The sequence below is a fragment of the Simochromis diagramma genome, unplaced genomic scaffold (genome assembly GCF_900408965.1).
Source record: "Simochromis diagramma unplaced genomic scaffold, fSimDia1.1 OVJJ01000545.1, whole genome shotgun sequence".
Lineage (NCBI taxonomy): Eukaryota > Metazoa > Chordata > Actinopteri > Cichliformes > Cichlidae > Simochromis > Simochromis diagramma.
In genome coordinates this window covers 7,256,901-7,278,433 of record NW_024387371.1, presented here as the reverse complement: position 1 = coordinate 7,278,433, position 21,533 = coordinate 7,256,901, and the positions used below count along the sequence as shown (strand labels likewise).

The window sequence follows — 21,533 nt, the reverse complement described above, 5'->3', positions numbered from 1 at the left end:
GAGGAGGTGGCCGGAAAGATAAATAAAACGAGCATAAATTCTTCAAACTAATCACTGTGTTTAAATGATGTGCAATTTTTTTTTGATTCAGTTCAATTCAATTCAATTTTATTTCTATAACGCCAAATCACAACAACAGGCAATTTATATTGTAAGGTAAAGACCCTACAATAACACAAAGAAAACAGAAAACCTCACCAATCATATGACCCCTATGAACAACCCCTTATTTGGAAGTAAAAACTCCCTTTGAACAGGAAGAAACCTTTAGCAGAACCAGGCTCGGGGAGGAGGTGAGCGGATGAAGAATTTTCTTCTGGGTTTTATGTTTCTAATATATTTCCAGCCTTTTTAAAACAAAAAACAAAAACCAAAAAAACCAACTGCATTGCAGTTTAGAAAGACTAAAGAAAGACGGAGCCGACGTGTCTGGCTCTGCCGACTGGTAACGAAAATCTTTTGCCTCTAAAGGTTACTAATTAACAAAAATCAAACTCTTCATAAAGCTGTCAATATTTTCAGTCTAACTCCTGGCACAGTATAGTTTTTACAGTTAGAAGAGATATGTTTATCAGTGAGCCTTAGAGGTGCTGGAAGGTTGATTTTATTACCTTTGGACAGAGATAAACTGTTTCCAGTCTTCTGTGGTTCAGCCAACCCCTCTGGCTTTCTGTTTGCTGGTAGCTGCCTTTCACAAGAAAGTAAATGAACATATTTTCTATTATTGGTAGAGTGTTTCTCAAACAGTGGAGTGCAGACCACCAGGGGAAACATATACAATAAAGCTAAAGTGAGGTAAAGGATATTAAACAAGCAAAAGTTAACTCACAATTTAAATAAAACTTAATAAGTAAAGTGTGAAAATTGGTCAAGTGTGAACATTTTTTGGCTCCTGAAGAGGGGCGTACCAGAAAAAAAAAACAAAAAAACTTGAGAGCTTCTGTTTTAAATGCAAAAGGGTTAAACTCAAGACCCACAAGCCAAATCTGGCCCTTTGCAAATTTTAATCTGGCCCGCTTATAGCTGTGGTGTGCACACCAAATTAAACAAAGAGCCACACCTTCATACCACCTGACAGCTAACAAGGTAACACACAGTCCAACCAAAAGGCAGCTGAGGTATGAGACTGAGTAGGTCATGTGAAAAGAGGCCAGTTTAGGCATTAGCCATGAGGCAGTTTCTGTTTTAAGAGAAAATTGTGTCATTAAGGAACCAGTTGAAAGAAGAAGAATTTTGATGTTTAAATGAAAAAAAAAAAAGGGCATTTACAGCAAAGAAAAATATTCTTCCAGCTAAATCTCAGAGTGGGAAGTTCTATTCCTACATCCAGCTGGTTCCATGCCTAAACTGTGTTTCGCAGATGGAAAGTCGAGACGTTCTGGTGAACGACTGTGCTATCATGTTGAGTCCTGTAAAACGGGCTCGGTGAGACTTGCGGGCATATGAACGGGAACAGAATGAAAGATCCGCTACTTTGCTTTGACATGAAGGTGTATTTTTAAGTGACCCATAGGGCAGGTAGCTGTCTGTCAGGTTTGTGAAACAGGTTGCTGTGGGCTGGTTGTGTGGTAGCCTTCTTATAGTTTAAACACACAACTTTATAAAGTCTAAAAGACTTTTATGTGGGCTGATTGAGGCCTTTATGTGGTCCAAAGTGTACATGAGAAGGCTATATGAAGCATAAATGATCAGTCATTAAACTCTATATGTATGGCCCTTGCTATGCTTTTCATTTCCTGGTGTGGCCTCTTCAGAGAAACTGAATTTGACACCTGTGCTTTAACTGTGATTTTTCTTTTTTTTTTTAAAAAAACAAAAAACTTGTTTTTAAAGCCCGAAAAGGGATCGTGACTATTTGCATCTTAAATGTTGTGGAAATTTGAGCCAAGTTGCCTTTCAAGACAAGTTAACACTGAAAGCTTTGTCTTATTCACTCTCCTGGGTTTTTGGAGTTTTGAAATAATAAGGGCATGAATAGACATGATACACCTGATGACAGTGTACTCACACGTTGTGGTATTGAGCTCCCATTGTACAGCGCTGCCGAGTGTGGTGACTCAGACTTCTGCAGAGTCACTCTTGGAAAGATCTGACTCTCCTCTTATTCAGGAATTTCCTGATCCCTGCTCGGCTCCCTGTGAAAATGAACTGCAGGCTACAAGAGAGACTTCCAGTCAGCCATTGCCCCACCCACCCTCACAGCTGGCCAGCTATTGGGAAGTTCCAGGTTAATAACTAAACTCAGGACATATGCTGAAAGAGTTAGCCGGGCAGGGCTGATATCTTTTTTTGGTCAGCTGTGAATGTGGAGTCAGCATTGTGAAAATTAGGCTGAGTAAGGAAGCAGAGATAACACAGTGCACCTCTGACATTTATTTAAGCCCGTCTGTCTTCCTCCATTTTTTTCTTTAAGTTTCTCACTAAAGTAAAAACATCAGAAAATGTAGGCCGAGATGACATATATAGATAGGAAACACAATCAAAGTGACATTTAACACATGTCTAATATTAAAATAACAATTCATTTTCACCACAAACAGTGCATGAGTCACAGCAGCGCAGTCAGATTAGAAAGATTGTAGTTTCAGTTGAAACATTTGTGGTTTTAGGACTTCCGGTCACACCTTGATTGTAGTTTTCCTAGTGGTGCGTGTTCTTTGCCTTGACGTCAGCAGAGCGGTGGTTGGGAGTGCTATTACTCACTCACTGTTTAAAATACATTCTTGTACACCAAGTACAGCACAGTGCTTGTTTCTTAATTTCCCAAACAGGAAGTTCTAGCCAAGAGTGTTGCCAAATCATCTGCGCTACACCCCTGTGGTGAAGTTTACTCAAGAAACGCATGCATCTCTGGACATGTTTAACCTAACTTTAAAGTTTGATGGCTATTGTTGTTAAAGATTTTACACTAGCAGGAGCAAAATCTCGTTATTTATCAACCGCAAAGTTTGCTAATCACAAACTGTACAGCATTGTGGTTTTATCTGTGGGGATCTCTCAGATTAAATAATGAAAATTAAACTTTAAAGATTGGTTTTAATGAAAATGTTCCCTGTTTGTAAAAGATGGGAAAAAGTTTGAAGACAAAAAGAAAATTAATGTGACGTCCTTCCTCACAGTCACTGTGAATTCTGAAGGCAGTGTCTGCAAACTGGTTTACTCCAGGCTCTCCACCGCTGTAAATACAAACATAATTGATGAGCAAACACCGATATCATACAGACAACAGGAAAGAGTGGGCCGTAACAAACACGGCCAGGCTTCACATCGAAAACAGGTGAGGATCACAGTCCCACAGAGCCACCTGCTGGTGAAGACAAGCAGAGGCTGGTCAGTACTGCACGGCTCATGGCATAAAAACTCAGATCTGAGAAAAGTTAAATATTAAATAAAACCACGCAAGATTTCCCCTTGAAAGTACACAACCTTTTTGCTTTTTATTTTTGACATATAATGTCTTAAGTACAGGAGATATCCACATAACATATTTAAGCTCTTAAAACCAGAACCAAATCAATTGTACACTCCCTCCAAGTGTCACGCTCTAAAGCCAGAACCATTTTTCTACAAGCATATTTAAGTAGAAACATCAGGGGGTGTATCATAACTGGAAAAGCAAAACTGCCCCATTTTATGCATTGTCTGTTATCTGATTCTTCCTTCCACTAAATTTTATGACTGCAGGATACGTGGCTGCTCAAAATAAGTACGCATAAAGTTTGCATAACAACTACTGAGGAGCAAAAATGTAATAGTTTTATTTTTACAGTAAAACTGCACAGTTTGTTACTTTATTATCTGAATATTTTTGAATTTCTGTCATAGATAAATTGAACCGTATAAGAAACAAACAGAACCAGTAAAAGAAGTAAAATATTACCACAAAATACCCCCACTTTAAGTCAGTAAAATCTTTTCTTTTCTGGAGGATTAAATTACGTCTGAAAAACACGAGGGGCTCTTTGAGAGTTAATAAAGCTATGAAATTTTTCTTAGTCTCCTCTGTTATGCAGAACCTTATAAATAGGGTCATCGTATGAAAAATTAGCGAGTCCCTCCCAACTAACCCCGCCAAAATCTTTTTTCTTTTAAATTGTGCAATAGCTGTAATTTATCTAATGAATCCATGCAAAGTTTTACCTTCATTTTCACTCAGAGCTGACACACACTGGGCAGTTTCTCGTTTTCAGAACATTCTCTGTAAACCCAAAAGATGGTTATGTGGGGGAAATCCCAGCAGAGCCGCAGGTTCTGAAATACTCTGAGCAGCGTATGGCACCAGTCACTTAAATCAGCTCTCTTCTCCACTTTCATGCTCAGTCTGAATTTCAGCAAGTGGCCTTGGCCATACCCATTTGCCTAAACCCGTTGAGTTGCTGTTAACGAGCAGTTGAACAGGTACAGCTAGTGAAGTGGTCGGTGAGTGCATATTTTCATTTTTTCCAGTGATTCTGAAATCATCCCCATCCCCAACAGCAATCCAACAAGCAGGAAACCTCAGAGGACTCATAGTTCTCAGCTCACAGCGATTATTTGTCCAAAATATAAATACAATGAGACATTTCAGGACTGAAAACAAGATTAGGTGTGAATCAGGACAAATCAACAGCAACTGTGCTTTTTTTTCTCTTTTATTTAAAAAGGAAAATAACAAATGTAAATAAAAAAATACATGTTTTTGAGCTCAGCATAAGAATAGAAAAAACGGGAAAACCTGGTGCAACGGCTGCACAGGTGCTGAGATTTAATCCCTCGCTAAAGCAGAAAAAAAAAAAAAAACCCAGTTCAGCACACTGAAACCTGATTTAAAATATATGTACAGTATAAAAAGAAATGAGTACACCACTCTTTAATATCACCTAAATGTCAGCTCATGTGAAAGAGACAAAACCAGCTATAGTTAAAGCACCGCAAATGAAAAACTCAGTGCAACGGTAACCAATTAAAATGTGACTGAGCAGCAAATAGAGAACTGTCAGGTTAAAGGTCGTTTAATGTTCAATCGGATAAACATCCACTGGAATCTTCCTTGCTCGTCACGGTCACCTTACCCCTTCTAGACTCGGCCTAACTTTCACTTCACGAGCAGCGACATAAGAGAACAGACCACCTGTTGATTTCTCTCCAAGTGATCATTTCACACAGAAATGTAGCAGAAATCACAACACAGCTAATGTCCTTTCCCCCACATACACACGAGCGCCGCACCAGAGCCCAAAAACCAAGCATTCGGATGAGACTGTGTCGGGTATGTGTCAAAGGTGTGCTTACTTCTTTTGCACAGAGTTTCTACTGTGAAGCGTCTTTTGTTTTGTAACGTAACAACTCTAACGGCATTCAAACTAATAGTAAAGTAATAATAACAAATTTAACATTAAAAAAAGTTCGCAGGGGTGTACTCACTTCTGTTGTATGCTGTATCTAATACAGAATTATACATTCTAAAGAAAGGTACAGCTATCGAGTCCCAAAGGTAAACGAACGCTAGCAGCTTAACTAATCTCTTCTTAGGATAAACCTTTTGATTCACAAATGCAGCATGCTAAAAGAAATAATAATCATATAAAACAATATCGCCAGCTCAGGGCCATGACAAGATACAATGGATCATCACTACAGTGTATTATTTTCATCCCTGTGCTGGTGTTTGATTTTTGGTTTGTTCAAAGTCCCTGGTTCCCCGTTCAAACTCGAGAGTTAGTAAAGGGCGACACATTGCTGAGTATTTGTATTGCTGGAGAAAAGAGATGGACGTTGGCTACTTTGCATCTCCGGTCTTTAAGCTGGCACTCCACCAACTGAACACACATTCACTTATTTTACAATGTGAATCAACTCTGTTTCAGTTATGTTACGCATTTTATCCACTGTGAGCGATACTAGAACTAAAGCCCAATGTTTATAACCTTCTAAAAGTTCTCAAGCTGTTGAAATCACTCAGACGTTACAAATACAGAGTGAGACACGTCACTCTACCTTGTTTTTTTGTTGTTGTTGTTTTTTCCCCTCCTCCTGTGTCACTTTTGGGCTACCACGGAGAGAGAGAAAAAAGAATCACATACCAGGAGAGAACCCGGTCTACATCTCACATTTGATGTCCTGTAAATGTTATATTAATATTTTCACCGGGTAGAATTTAAAAACTACCACTCACACAAATGTACATATACACACAAACACATATATTGTATGTACTCAACCTGCAGGCTATTAGTGGAGTCACATAACAATTCAAGGCCCACCCCAACATGCTCTGGATTTCATTTTACTCTTGGGATCCATGTTGACCAACAGCAAAGGAACAAACAAACAAAACAAATAAGGTTTCTCCCACACTGGCATATTTTCAGACAGGCTGGTCATAAATCTGGTTCTACGATTTCTGATCTGTTTTGTTTAACCAAAAGAAGAAAGAAAAGAAAGCAAAATCCTAACGGGCTCATGATTTACTAATAACATGGAAGAACACATTCACGTGTCGTTTGGTAAATAAGAGAAGAGACTCATGACAAAAAATGGGCTGATAGGTCATTCATCCTGATTCACAGACCAGCAGAGCCCTCCGAGTCTGCGTTTAAGCCAGCACACATTATTTGGGATGTGACACCTGAAAAACTGAGGCCCTGAGCATCCAAGATGACACACAGAAAGAAAGTTTGGGTCGGTCATAAGGTCGGCAGCCAGCCAACCACTCGCACGGCATTTATAAAATTAAAACCAGTGGAAGTGAATCTGCTGAAGACCAAACAATCCACCCCCTAGCAGAGTCAAAGCGGGCTGATTGGTCAGCCTTGTCCACTTTGCAACGTCAGTGGAGAGACGGGGAAGAAGGGCATCAGTGGAAATAGGCTCGATAGCAGGCGAAAGCACTGAGAGCCAGCGCTGTGCACAGGCACACTTTGGTTAGTAGTGGGGACCAAGTCCCCGGCATGGGAGAGTTTTCCTTTGGCTGCTGCTCAGATTTGTTCGGAAAGGAGGTATCATCGTGGATCTCCAAATGGCCGTCGGACTGAGCAACACCGTCACGAGCGTGCTGGAGGTCAGCAGCAGGCTGAGAGTCAGCAGCTGGCATCCTTTTTCGAACTTTTTCTGAGGAGCTGAATGAGAAACAACGAAGGTTCAGATGAGAAAATAATTCGTTTTTTGGGTTTTTTAAAACTTCTTTTTTTCCACAGAAACATGGACTTCCTTGCTAGCTGAAATTGGAATATTAGTTTTTGAGAGAAAAGAACAAACACAAAAACAACAAACAAACAAAAACACAACAACGTACTAACTTTACCTTTTTTTGACCTCATAAAGTCCAATCAGTTACGTGGGGCATAAGGATTTCATTCTTTTCAAATATGAATGAAATTTCGAGTAATGAGGTCAGCATATGTACAAAGAATCACTGTGAGCAAAACATCCTTTTGATTAGTGGTACTTATTCTAAATTCATGTATTTAAAATGTTTACGAATCCTTTTCAAAATTACAAATTCACAACAGAATGTGAAGAAATAATCACTGTGACCTTGTATTCACAAAGTATTGTATTGAAAAGATATCATTTTTAACTCTACGTGAAAAAGGGCCACGCTGTACCTTTCTGTAATACCACATGTGCCACAAGATGGTGCACTGAGCCTGGGTAAAATTTATTTAACCAAGATATCAAGTATCAAGACTAATCTTGATTCATGATACAGAGTTTTTGCACAGTTGGAAATGCAGTGTGAAGGATTTTGGGTATGCAACCTACACAGATGTGCTTGTGTAAAAACAACAACAACCAAAAAAAAAAAAAAAGTAGGTGTACAGGGATGATGTTGTGCATAGGTCGCATGCTTATTGATTGATAAGTAGGCCTGAACAGGAAGAGTTAACATCACAGAGCGAGAAGGGCCAAATAAAACAAGTGATAAAAGGGTGCCAATGAAAAGCACAAACGGAGGCTGCACTGGACAATTTTCATTGGTTTTAAAACCCTTTGTTAGAGAGTAGTCCACAGAGCAGTTGTTTGTGACACTGCCCCCTGCTGACAGTAAACAGCTACAGCTAGACAACAATCTGCAAGGTTGTACGTAGGCTGTAGGACTAAAGTAGGCCCTGTAAGCATCAGCACACACCTGTGGCATCTTAACACACCCACTGGTGAAATGCTTCCCTCGGATGGAGCAAGTCGATCACGAATCAACAGAGAGCTTTCTGTAGTGTCTGCTAAATACTTAAAAGCCGTGTATTTAATTTTAGGAATTCAACACCTCATATTTCAAACTGCACTCTATTTAATTGTTTCCTGGCCTTTCTGCTCCACGGAGCTATGAGCTTTAGAATCAACACTGACACACGATCCTGTTTTCCTAACAATATTAGATAAACTCAAACAAAACGTGATCTGGATGATTACCCCAGACTGTAGGTCTGTGTTGCTCGGATGATCTCTTCAGGGAAAAAGGACGGCTCTGCTTTGCCATTCTGAGGGTCTCTGGGAGGAGGAAGAGGAGGAGGAGGGGTGAACTCGGGAGGATCGTCTTCCTCGTTGGACTGCGCTCTCCATGACTCCTTGAAGAGGGGAAAAAAATAAAAATAGCTAAAATAATAGATTTCAAATCGATAGATATTGCAGCATGTTTTGTTTTTGTTTATTTTTTAGAGGGGACCTTTCATCAACAGAGACTCCAGTTTACCTTCATTATATTGTGCATGTTCCTTTATATTTATTATATTATATCAGTCTAATCACAGTATGCTTCTTAATTATTATTATTATTATTATTATTATGTTTCTTATTACCAGTTAAATGAGAACATTAAACTCAGTGCATTTATTTTTATGGTTTCTCATAACTGACAAAACAAAACCTGTTTATAAAAAACAGACACAGGCTTTGAACTCCAAGTCAAATGAACCACCCACGCACACACACATGACCAAGTAGTGATTTCTAACATTCACTCTTAGGATGTTTATGTGCTTTATGTCAAAGGGTTGATTCTGTTCATCTGGACGTCTTATTTAAATGGCCTCCTTGACTCCGCGCTCCTCCCAGACCAGGATGTGTACATCCTGATCATTGAAAGAGTGTCCACTGGCCTGTAGGTGGAAATGGACTGCAGAGTCCTGGCCTGACGAGGTAGCTCTTCTGTGTTGTGCCATCCACTTTGCCAGAGGTTAGTTGGATTCCCCTATGTATAAATCATGGCAATCCTCCTGGCACTTAACAGCGTACACTACATTACTCCGTTTGTGTCGGGGGACCCGATCCTTGGGCTGGGCCAATTTTTGGCGCAGTGTGTTTTGGAGTTTAAGCCATGGAGACGCAGTGTTTAGAAAAAAATGCGTCTCAACTGTTCCGATACGCCTGACACATAAGGGATCACTACGGGTTTTTGCTTAGGCAGCAGTTGTCCTTCTCTCCTGGATCAGCTGGAGCTTTCTTTAGGCGCCTTTGCACCTTTGACAAATGTCCAGCTGGGATAACCACATTTACTCAGAACCTTCCTGAAGTGATGTTCTTCTGCTTCTCTGGCCGCTCTGTCTGTGGGGATGGTGTTTGCTCTGTGTTGTAGCGATTGACAGAATCAACCTTTTGGGATTTACTTACCTGGATGATTTGCTTTATGATGTTAAAGATGACCTATAATCCATTTTCTCACTCTATCCACTTTGTTAGAAACACCTTGCTAGGAAGGACCTCTTGTGCCTTCAGAAATGCCTTGATTCTTCATGGCATAGATTTGACAACTTTCTGGAATTATTTCTCCATACGGAGATGACAGCAACCACAGATGATTGTGTGGAAAAATCCCAGTGGATCAAAAGTTTCTGAAATATTTAGACGAACAACGTTCAAAGTAATTTAAAACCACCTTTCTGCACATTCTGATTCTCAGCTTAAACCTCAGCAGGTCCCCTCGGCCATGTCTACATGCCTAAATGCATCAAATTGCTGCCATTTGATCGGCTGATTAGATATTTTTGTTAAGAAGCGGGTGAACAGATGTACCTAAAGATGTTGTCAGTGAGCGTACACACTGGTACAATGAGGGGATATACTTGTATGGTCATCTCAGTGGGAATCCAGTCTTTAAGTGATGACGTGATGAATCCTGCTTCCAGCCCCAAACTACTCTGCGTTTAATAAGGCTTTTGTGTTTTTTACATATTCTAATGCTTTGTATCTTGTTTTATTTAATCTCAACAAGCCCCTAAAAACAGTCAGTGATCGTATTGTGTGATGGATTATCTCAGTTGTTCTCCCGACTGAAGTTCAGTCAGTTTACAGCATCCTGCCATGTGATTGCATTTGTCCCGAACCTTCGGGAACCCTCACGTTAACTTTTGAGTGGAAAAAAGTTAGCGTTCATCCTCCAGCTTCACTGTTTATATTATGCTAACATAGCTGTGTCGCTAGTGATCACATAGCACATCAAACCATCAAGCCAAACTTCAGTAACCCTACAAACGTCACTGCTGTTTACTTTCCTGTCTTCAATAATGTTGGAAGTGATAGCAGAGCTGTACGTCTTAATTTGTTTCATAAATCTCTCAGTCAGAACATGGTATATTATATTTAGATGCAAACTAGCGAGCTAACTTCCTGATAACTTAGAACTCCATTAAATTTCATAAATTCAGTTTTCATGGATGCCTGGAAGTTAAACTTAATCGTTACACCTGGTAGAGCAACAACGCTGATCATTTTAATAAAGATGAACGGATTTAGACAGTTTTTAACTCTCAGTGATGCCGCAGTGATCGCTGGACTTAGGGACCTGCAGCAAAGTTTGGGCACTGGCACGGCTAATGACGTCAGACTTAAAGACTGGATAGCTCCACCACGATACGCTTTACCAGTGACAGCTAATCAAATGAAAGATGGATTAAGGGGAGCAAGAAACTAAAACAGTTTGTTTCAGAGAGCAGATAAACTGAAGCTTTGGACTAAGGTCCAGTATAACATTAAAAAACAACAACAACAATAAAACAATAACTTAAATTCTGAAGCAGGTAAAGTTACTCTCATAGCCCTCCAAACATAAAAATATAAAAGGTGGATATTGGTATAGCATTTAATGAAAAACAGACAAACCAAGTAAAATTTGTGCATTAAGAGCACAGAGCAGAAACGAGAGGAGGGACTTGCCTGCACGGAAGTATCTCCCTTGATGTACTTGGCACCTTCAATTATAGCCAGGTAGGAGAACCGAAGCTGATCTGCAGTCTGAATCAAGCCCGTTCGATAGCGTCGCATCTCCAGCAGCACATCGCGAATACGAACTGAAGACGGGTCTTTGCGTAGGGACATCTACACACAGCAGCAAAAACATTCAATACAGACGTTTCTGACGTCCTCTGTAAGGTGTGCAAGAGCGTACTGACTTCTGTCATACTAGCAAGAAAAAAATAAAAATAAACAAAACTGTATGTGCTTCTACTTGAGAACAATGAGTGAGCTACCAGAGGTTTCAGCCACTAAACTGTAAAGACAACTTAAGCCAATAGATTTAGGCACACGAATAAATAAGAGCAGCTATCACCACTAAAATATACTTCTTTAAAATAACAAAAAACTGTAAAATTAAAAGACTAATCACTTGAAAACAATAGGAAAACTATAAATAGAAGAAAAATGCTCCTAATTTCAAGATCAGGACCTAGACTGAAAGGCAGGTAAACACAGGAATTTTGAAAATATGTTTATAAATACTAATACTGGAGCACACCTAATAAGATTCAGCAGGCTGTTCTAGCAGCTTGAAATACTTAACCTGAGGGTGGCCTTTGGAAAAAAAAAAAAGAAGAGAAAAAGAAAACGAAATCACCTCTTCAACCAACTAAAAGCCAATGTAACAACCTCAGTGCAGGTGTTCTATTTTTTTTTTATTTTTATTTTTTTTTAAATACAGCTGCATTCAGTAACTGATTTTTTTTTTTCTTTCTTTTCAAAGATTCCTCTGAGCAGAGTTTCAGTACAACCAGCCAGGTAGAAATAAACGCGTGGATGGTTTTTTTCAGCATCTCCCTGGAATAAAAAGCTTCTAACCTTTATAAAACTTCTTAAATGATTAAAAAAAAAAAAAAAAAAAATTAAACTGCGCTGCTGATGTGGTTCTAAAAGTGAGGTCTGCAGTAAGGTCTGTACGAATTTGGACAATGACACTTTTTTCTGCACAACAGTGGATTTCAGTCAATATATTACTGAAGTTCAAACTTTCAGCTTTAATTCAACATTAATGCAATACTCTTATTAAATTGACTTTTTAGGAATTAGACATTTTGATACAGTTTCCCATTTTTTAGAATCTAAAAAAGTAATTGGGCAAACTAACAATTTTAAATAGATTTTTTTTTTAACACAACCTAACCATATGTCCAATTTCTAACCAGGTGTTCCAACAAGACAGCTTAGACAACTAATTTGTTCTAATGGATTCCCATTATCTTAGCACATTTCATCTGAAAATCAAGTGTTGTTCTAGCACTACAGCTTCTCAAGAAAAGGTTGCGTTAATTTCCTGTGCAAATGTCAGTCTCCTAGGAGATTAAATTTGTTATTATCATAACTTCCTAAGAACAGAGTTTGTACACACCAACAAGAGGCAGGTGTCCACGAGGCAAAAGGTCCCAGAGCGCCCAATTCCAGCACTGCAGTGCACCACCACTGGTCCCTGGTCTGAATTCAGACAGCCCGACTCTCGCACCTTGAACAGGAAGTTGAGGAAAGATGCAGGAGACTCCGGCACCCCAAAGTCGGGCCAGGTCGTGTAGTGAAAATGCAGAATCTCGCGAGTCTCTTGAGTCTGCAGAGAAAGATTGGAGAGAAAACATGTAGGAGAAATGAAAAACTCAAAACAAAGTGCTGATTCCAAACTAAACCTGGATGTAGGGTAGAATACCATGTGGTGCAAATTCCTCTTTTATAAATTATCACAAGCATGACGTTCATGTTTTTTTTTTTTTAATCTGTGAATAAACAGACACTCCTTTTAATCATTAGCATGTTGGCACCACAAGTTAGTAGATGTGACAATTAAGCCAGCATCAAAGATGAAGTGCTGTTTCACCAAGTGTGAAATAGAGACTCGCTGGAGAGCCAAAAAGGAAGTGTATGTCATTTGTTGCTGTCAGTTCTTGAGTCTTACACAGAACAGTAACCAGTGGAGGAAAAATAAAAACAGAGGCTACACAGTAAAAGACCCTCGCAGAGAAAAACAACAACAACAGAGGACTAGAAGCAAAAGCAAAAGCAGCTCATTAGAAAGTAGACCATTTCTCACAGTTTCAAATATTTATAGCGCCTACAATTGCCTAAAAACAACAACAACAACAACAACAACAACAAAAAACTAGTACAGTAAATCTAGTGATCAAATCCACTACAGGGGGTATGTAAAGACAAGCCCTGTGAATTTGCCGTTTTTTTGTTAAGTCTGGCCTGATTCTTCATTTCCACTTCACCGTCAGGCTTGACTTATTCTTCTTTCTTTTTTTTCACTAATGATCTTGAGTATGAAAATTGTTCCTTTAAATTAAAATCTATGTTTACAAAGTTTTCACTTTTTTAAAGTTTTCTCATTTTCACTTCAGTTCATCATCCCTTTTCTTTACACCGGTGTGCTTTTACCCAACCCTACAGTTTTACAACCAAACTCAGCAGGAAGACAACTTACACACAGATTTTCCAACTCCAGCTGACGGACGGTGTAATAAGATTTGATGTCTTCAGAGACGAGGGTGAGCTTGAAATTGGTGTCTTCGAAGATGGCATCTCTCTCCTCTCTCTCTGGCCAGTACTGGGCACACTTAATCTAAAATGACATGAAGGTACACATTACACGCTGGGTAACGGACAGCAGTGAGGTTCAAAGGTAAACAAGGTATGACGATACTAAAACATTGTGAGGACTCAAACAGCTGCTTACAGAGCCTTTCTCTATGACCCGGTTCAGCATCACTACACCACGGGTCCTCTGCTCCCACACCATTTCCCAGAAATGGCCACATGTACTTGGTAGGGGTCCCTAAAAAGGAAGTACAGCACATTTGTTATATAAAAGGCAGGAAATAATATTTTTAGTGTAACAGAACACAATAAAACAGTATCTATTTAAAGAGCTTTCCAAGGCATCTGATTATTATTATTTATTCATTTATTTTTAAGACATTTGGTCTTCAGCATAAACACTCTTGCCCTGAAATTTCCTACAGAGGGAGACTGCAGTATGTTTACCCTTTGCTTAACTTCTTTGGATCAAAAACTGATCTAATCTACATTATAAACTCCTAAAAATAGCCTGGAAATATAGACGCAATTTTGAGTGCTGTTTGTAAATACATAACATTGTTTGTAATACACAGAGCTCTGTGTATTACAAAACTGTCTTGTAATACACTTTTGTTGTAATTGCATGGCTGGGAGAGGAAACATGATCACTCCTGTCTAATACACTTCTTTGAATGTTGCCAAATCAGCTTTGACCCAAAGCCACCGAAGCTACCCTCCATTATCAGCTCAAAGATGCCAGCTGCAGATCAGTTCAGTCCCAGTTCCTGCTCAGTTCCTTCTGCCTTGTCACCAGTTCATTGTCTGTCCGGCATTAGTACCAGCAGGGATCATCCCCAAGCTTTGCCCTGTGCTTTGACTTGGACACTTTGGGTCTTTACATTTGCCCATTTCCAATGTGTGCGCTATGATACGTGGAGCATTTACCAGCTTGATATATTGGTATTGTTAGTAAATAACTGACAATATTTGCTTCACAAAGTGCTCTAAAAGTTTTGCTTTCTCAGTGCGAGAAGGAATAAAGACATTTTAAATGCTTTTGGCAACTGATTTAGCTTTATGTGGGTTTTTTTTTTTTTTTAAATCAATCTTCAATGATCTTTGTTTCTCTCTCTATGGTTACGAGCTGTGGGTAGTAGATCAAAAAGGCAGAAAGTCAAAGCTCTAAAGGATGTCTGGGCTCAGCCTCAGAGACAGTATAAAGAGAGTGGTTATGCAGGAGGGGCTCAGGGTAGAGCCAGTGCTCCTCAGGGCAACTGACCAGGAGTTCTCCTGGCACCTCATAGGTGAGTTGTTCCAGGCAGGTCCTCCAGGGTGAAGAAGCCCCAGCAAACCCAGGACACCTTTTAAAGATTGTATCCCTTGGTTGGCAATACCTCAGTGTTTGCCCAGAAGAGCGTCTGCTGACATTGCTGCCTCTTTGACTTGGAGCCGCATAAACAGCAGAACAACACAATGGTATATTCATGTCCACTTGGCTGAACCCAACAGCAGCAGGATAAAAAACAAAAACCTGAGGCACAGGACAAGTTGAATGAAGACCAAAGCAGCACTTGTGCCTGCAATTGTGACTTCATTTCAGCAAGTATAACGAGCCCTAATGTCAAAGTGTTTTCCCAGTGTCACTCTAACCAGAAGGTCAACTCATTGATGCTGAGGATGACTTAAAAGTGATAAAACATGATAAACCTCGACTGAGGTTAGAATGAGGGTGGAATGAAAAGAAACCCCTTCATCGTTTAAAAGCACAACAAACAAAAGGATTCTAAATCTATCATAAAAGCCGAATCAAAACCTCAAGAAAACGGTGTCAGCAGAAACTAAGAATTATGACCTTCATAAAGGGAGGACCTCATGCTGAGTTATTGCATTAGAGTGGCCTTGTCTTTAGCTCTGTGTGCCTAACAAACTAATAACTCATATTCATTTTAAAAATGCTGCAGACAAGGACCTAAAATAAGGCGTAACTATAAAATACAAGATATTATGGTCATTAGGCCAACCAGGAAACTATATTATCTTATACAATCAGAAAATACTGACTTAAAGGTTTGGATTTTTCTGTCACTGTCTCTCTGAATTAGAGGAAATAATGAATTTTCAGTGCTGAATCTTTTCTACACTTACCTGAGTAAGGATATAGTTCCTCCGTGCCTCTTCTGCTGTTATTAGGCTGGCATTAATGTAGTCATTTGTACCTAACTGCAGACGTATTCTGCTGTGATCAACTGAGAAGAGAAAAAACAAAAAAGAAATATGAAAATATGCATATGAATTTTTTTTTTTTTTTTTTTTTAAATGCCACAACCCACCAGGGACTAAAAATGCAGTTCTCAAACCAAAACAGCTGTAGGGAACACTTAACAAGCATCTTCATACAAACTAAAGATGTTTACTATTGTGAGATTAGCTATTTACGATTTCCAGTGAAATAACCTTTTAGGTAAAAGGTTAGCAGTATAAAAAACTTTCAGGTTCCTCATTTTCATATCTGGTAAAGGGGAATAAGAAAACCCTTGTTGGTATTTACGGTAACTATTTGCAACTTGGTCTGAGAAAAAAAAATTTGCATGGCTTATTGAGTGTGAAAAAGAGGAAACTCTGGTGTTCAGCTGTTAGTTCAGGATGTTTGTAGAAAGTTCATCGCAACCTGACTATCTGCTGAAGCTGACATGAGGCTTTCAGTTGTTGCAAAGTCTCCAGCAGTAAAAAGATTTTGAGAAGAGGTCAGTGTGACTTGTGAGAAGATAATCACGAGAGGAAGTGCACTAGACCCATTTTAAATGCCAAACTGTTATAGAAAATTAAAACAAACAAGCAAGAAAACAAAACAAACAAAGACATTGATGATCAAAAAAAAAATACATATGGGAAAAAAATTGGTATCTTTGTGTTCTTTGAGTCACCAGCAAGAGGGAAACTTCCAGAGCTGAAAACAAAGAAGTGGCAAAAACTGCAGATCCTCTAGAGACCACCTGAGGTTGACTCTAAAAGCAAATAATTCCCACAAGACTCCCCTGTTAAAACACCCAAATTTACAGCATTAAAATATATATTTACAACTTGGTGTAGAAAAAAAAAGAAAAGAAAAAAAAAAAAAAAAAGAGGAAACTCATTCACATAGATAAGTGAGTTATTGAGTTAGCTTAGTCATTGCGTTGATTGACAAGTGTACTTACATGTAGCTGATGTACACCTCCACTAACTGCAGTCACTGAGCTTTTTTAAATGGAGATCATTTGACTAATAACTAATGTGTGATACAAACTAGTCACAAAGTTTGTGCTCCTTTTTGGTGAGTGTTTACTGCTACTGTATTAATCATCAATCATCAATCATGTATTAATCATCAATCATCAATGCTATGATGATCAAAAATCATCATAGCATTATGATGGTGGCAAAACTCTAACTTTAAAGCTTCAAAATTCAGCTTTTATCCACATGCACCTTTAACATTGTGTATGGTCACCAAACTGCCAGTAAGAATATATTTTAGATACACAGATTTATATCCTGAAGTAACAGCACAATATCCAGCACACAGCTTGTAACAGTACCAAAATTTTGGTCAAAGACACCAGTAAGTCCCAATGAGGGCAACACTGCTAATGAAATCAAGCTCACAAAAAACAGTGGCTCCTTTAAGATTTTTAAGATATATCCTCAATTCAGAAAAAAATATTTTTTTCTGTTAATATTTATGACTGAATTGTGCATCAGTACCGGTATATACACTCACTTTTTATGTAAAATACAAACAAATAGGAGCTGTGTGATTATGGATAACCATATATTAATAAGATAAGCATTTCCTCTATTTCCTCTCTTTTTTGTTTCTGTGTTTGCTTTTTATTTCACCATTTATTTCAACGCTTAAAAAAATAAATGATACTAAAAGCATTGCTGGGGAAAAAAACACAACAACTTAATTTCCCCTTTCCCTGATCTTACCCCGTGTAGCTGTTTTTGAGACACTCTGTAATAAATTAGCTGGAAACACTACGCCAGTCAGAGTGATGCAAGGCTGTTTCTATTGCACAACACTACCTTCACTTAACTTCAAACTGATATTACAGTTCTTCTACCTACTGAAACTCCAGCCAGCTTAGGTGTTTATATAATGCTGCATAATGCTGTGACTTCACCACAGATGTTTAAACATAAATAGGAGATTACAGACCCTTCAACACTGCGGGTAGAGTACCAAGCAAAGAGACCCACAGTGGCATTCACTTAACCTTCAAGTATTCAAATGAGGTCGCATTATCACCCCAGCTGTATATTTATATGTGCCTTTGTGATATTTTGAATCAGAAAAAGGTTCCTACCATGACATGACATTTGCCAGTCCACAACTTTTCATAGTTTCTTGCACGAATAACCCCTTTGGTGTGGCAAAGATAGTAGAAAGCTGTGTGAAAATGTGAGCATGTTGTTTTTTAAAACATAACAGTGTTTGATTTTATTGTAATTTTCCACTTCTACTCACTCATTTTAATGTTTTGCAATGAACCACAGTTCACAGAGGCAGAGCAAGATTCAGAGATATCCTGAAGCACATGTGGTTTGATAACTGAGCAACCAGAGCTGGCAGGCAGGACACAAACAAATCTGCTCCTTTCAGGGGCATTTGGACAACGTTTCTACTGCAGTTACCCAAATACTGTATCCCTGTGACCATCCTCTGTCTGCATGGTGCTAGCTTTAAGAGGCAGGTGAAGTTTTAGGTTATGTATCCCTTTTACAGCAGGTTTGGTATAAATACCTGGCATAACTGTGATGCTTAAAATCACTGAAAACCCTAGTTAATTACATGAAAACATTTTCAAATATCTGCCCTAGATAAATGAAACCAGTATATGAGTATATAATGAGGTCCTAAATGTAATTTTAGTGGCTACAACACCTTGAGAGTTGTGGGAATATTTAAGTATTTCAGACTCTGCAGTCCAGCACACTGAGGCAAGCAAAGACAAACTTACACGGGCTAACGTCTCTGTATCGATTCCGAGTCTTGTTTTCAGGTGATTTGGCAACCTTACAAGGGAATTCACTCGACTGCTGCCGAATCTCCTGTAACAGAATAAAAGGAGGAAAACAAGCATTAAAGCAGAGTTTTGGTGTTTTCACAGGGTTTTTTTTTTCTGTTTTGTTTTGTTTAAAAAAACAAAAAACAAAAGAAACATCCACTCCACATTAAAAAGCTCTGAGTGTGACTGCTGTATTCTTTAAGACAAACAAACAAATAATGATGACATTCGCTGATGACCCTTTTACAATTTCCTCTAGCTATTTCAATAATAATCAGGATTATATTTGCCTCAATACTAACACTGTCAAAAGCTTGTATTTAGACTACCCTTTCTTAGGGTGGCTAATTAAATTTTAATTTAAATGTCAATTCTCATTTCCAACTATTATGAAAACAAGAAACAACATTCATTTTCATTGTTTTTATTGTTTTATGATATATATGTTCCAAGCCCACCTCTTCTGCTTTCACCTCTTCCTAAAATGTTTAAACACGCTGTTTAGTTCAGCTGCAGGCAGTATAACTGCAAGAGAGCTAAAGAGTGAGAGAAAAAGTTTCAAGGCATAGGTAGGGGAACCTGTGGAAGGATTTTTAATGGTTGACTGCAGCCGTTTCCAACTTTAGATCACTTAGGGCCTGTCACCCTATCTGCTTTTGGCAATGCTGAACAGTTTGCTGTCAGCTTCAGCTCTCTGTGGATCACCTTAGGCTGCGTTAACGGTTTCCCAAGAAGGCCAAACTCTATTACAGCCTTTCGCCCATCTGGACCCACAAACATCCCGTTATGGAAGCTATGGGCTTGTAGGGACCATCACCTGGTCTGGCTTTATAATCCAAAGCCCTGCCTACTGAATTTTTTTTTTCTATTTTATTTGAATTATGTAACAGTTAAAGAAGATTCCATGTGAAAAAACAACAACAACACGGTTTTAACTTCAGCCACTGCATAATGTTTGTAAATAATAGAGAGATGATTGAGATTTGACTCACTGACCAATCATAGTCCATAACCTCACGTTCCACTGTTTCAGTTTATTCAATTTTCTTCAGTAGGGATGAATAACAAGACACGAGGGAGAAAACCAAAGTCCACAACAGGTCTGATTGTTTGATCACGACTGGATTATGAATAACAATTAAGCTCCATTAAGAGCATTTCCTGGCTCAAAACGAGCCTTTGGGGTGATTACATGAAGTTCAAGTAGCAGGTCAAATTTTCTTATACGCAGAAAGAAAGAAAAAAAAAAAACCAGTACACTTCATATCATAAATGAGGAAGTGAATGCCTTCAACATGTTTGGCAGACAATGTACAGGCAATGTACAGAAAATATTTAATGTGTTGGTAAATGTTTTGAACAGTACTTTTGCTAGTTCACAAAAAAAATTCCAAAGGGGTACTTCTAATTTTAAGTTTTAGGATATGGTCTTAAAGAATTAAAATAGAAGCTGTATGTTACATATAACAGACTAATGAATCCTTTATGTCATAGTATATTGGGAGAGGGGGATTCCTGGCTCAAAGCAGGTTTCAGTTGGGGTTTTTTTTTTTTTTTTTTGTTATTTGTTTTGTCAGTAATGTATTTTTTCTAAATTAACCCCAATGAAAACCCTTAACAATGCATTTAAATTTGAGTAAATCAAACCCCATTCAACAAAAATTACTAAATTTTATTTTATGAAAGGTTAAAACTTCTTTAGAACCTGGCTTCTTTATTAAGTTTTTACATAAAGGAAAGTTTCTACCATTATTGTGATGCATTTCCATTTGAATTGTTACCTATGGCATTTTACATCTTATGTGTATCATGGTATGGGAGCGAAAAAACTGCGATACGATATTTTGGAGGTTTGTATCGTGATTTCACTCGGTTTCAGGTGTTATACCCCTAGGTAATGTATTATAAACATTTATAATAACTATATTTAAGCCTCCGATTAACAGCGGAATGGAAATAGTGGACGAAACTGAGAATAAATCATTAAAAATAAGTTAGTACGTCCAAAAAAGTATGACGTCAGTCAGCGTTGAGCTGCTGCCTTTATACCCGAGCAGACGTATCAATCATCGGATAACTCCGAGCAGGAAGAACAGGCACTGAACTAAACACCAACACACTCATATAGCCAGAGAAACTATAGCTACCACCTCAATGTACGTAAGCTACACATTGGCCTAACCAGCTTCAGCTACGGTCTGATTATTTCCACCTTAATTTGCCAAGAGCTCTTACCTGATAAATGGCGTTCCAGCTGCCGTTTTCATCGATTTCCCGAAATTCAGCTTCCATCGCTGACAGTCCAGCTGCCACTCACTCTCTCGTTGTTTAGCCTCCCGATACGAACAACCAAAAGTCCCCGAAGATTAAACAAATTTCAGTCAAACTATTTCGCGCAGTAGCTGCCAACTGGTCTGCCGCTGTTTTGTAATTCTCAGTGCGGCTGCATAGATTACCGTCTCGGCCTGCTCTTAGCGGAAACACGCCGCTAACTCCTCCTCCTGCTGTAGCTGCCGTCCTTGGGTGACCAAAAAAAAAGAGAGCAGAATATATTTTTTTAAGAAATAAAATTCCTCCTGCGTTTCTCTGTGTGTCACTTTGGGTTTATAAGCCCCCGTCAAATCCGAATTTCACACTTTGTTTGCTTGAGACGGCTATTTTACTATTCCTACAGCGGCAGTTGAGACCGACCAGCGGGCATGCGCGGAAGGCATCTTGTTTCTGGAGCG

At 38.8% G+C, this 21,533-nt stretch overlaps 1 protein-coding gene across 1 annotated transcript; it reads right to left on the bottom strand.

The window, feature by feature from the left end:
* Nucleotides 1-4,613: 4,613 nt before the first annotated feature.
* On the bottom strand, nucleotides 4,614-21,470 carry ptpn1 (protein tyrosine phosphatase non-receptor type 1). The gene is made up of 9 exons (XM_040007862.1): nucleotides 21,040-21,470; nucleotides 18,757-18,847; nucleotides 15,899-15,999; nucleotides 13,911-14,009; nucleotides 13,659-13,796; nucleotides 12,579-12,788; nucleotides 11,132-11,293; nucleotides 8,392-8,546; nucleotides 4,614-7,097 (listed from the first exon to the last, which is right to left on the bottom strand). The coding sequence occupies exons 1-9, from the start codon at nucleotides 21,094-21,096 to the stop codon at nucleotides 6,836-6,838; spliced, it is 1,275 nt and encodes a 424-aa protein (XP_039863796.1). The 5' UTR covers nucleotides 21,097-21,470; the 3' UTR covers nucleotides 4,614-6,835.
* Between the last annotated feature and the right edge of the window lie 63 nt (nucleotides 21,471-21,533).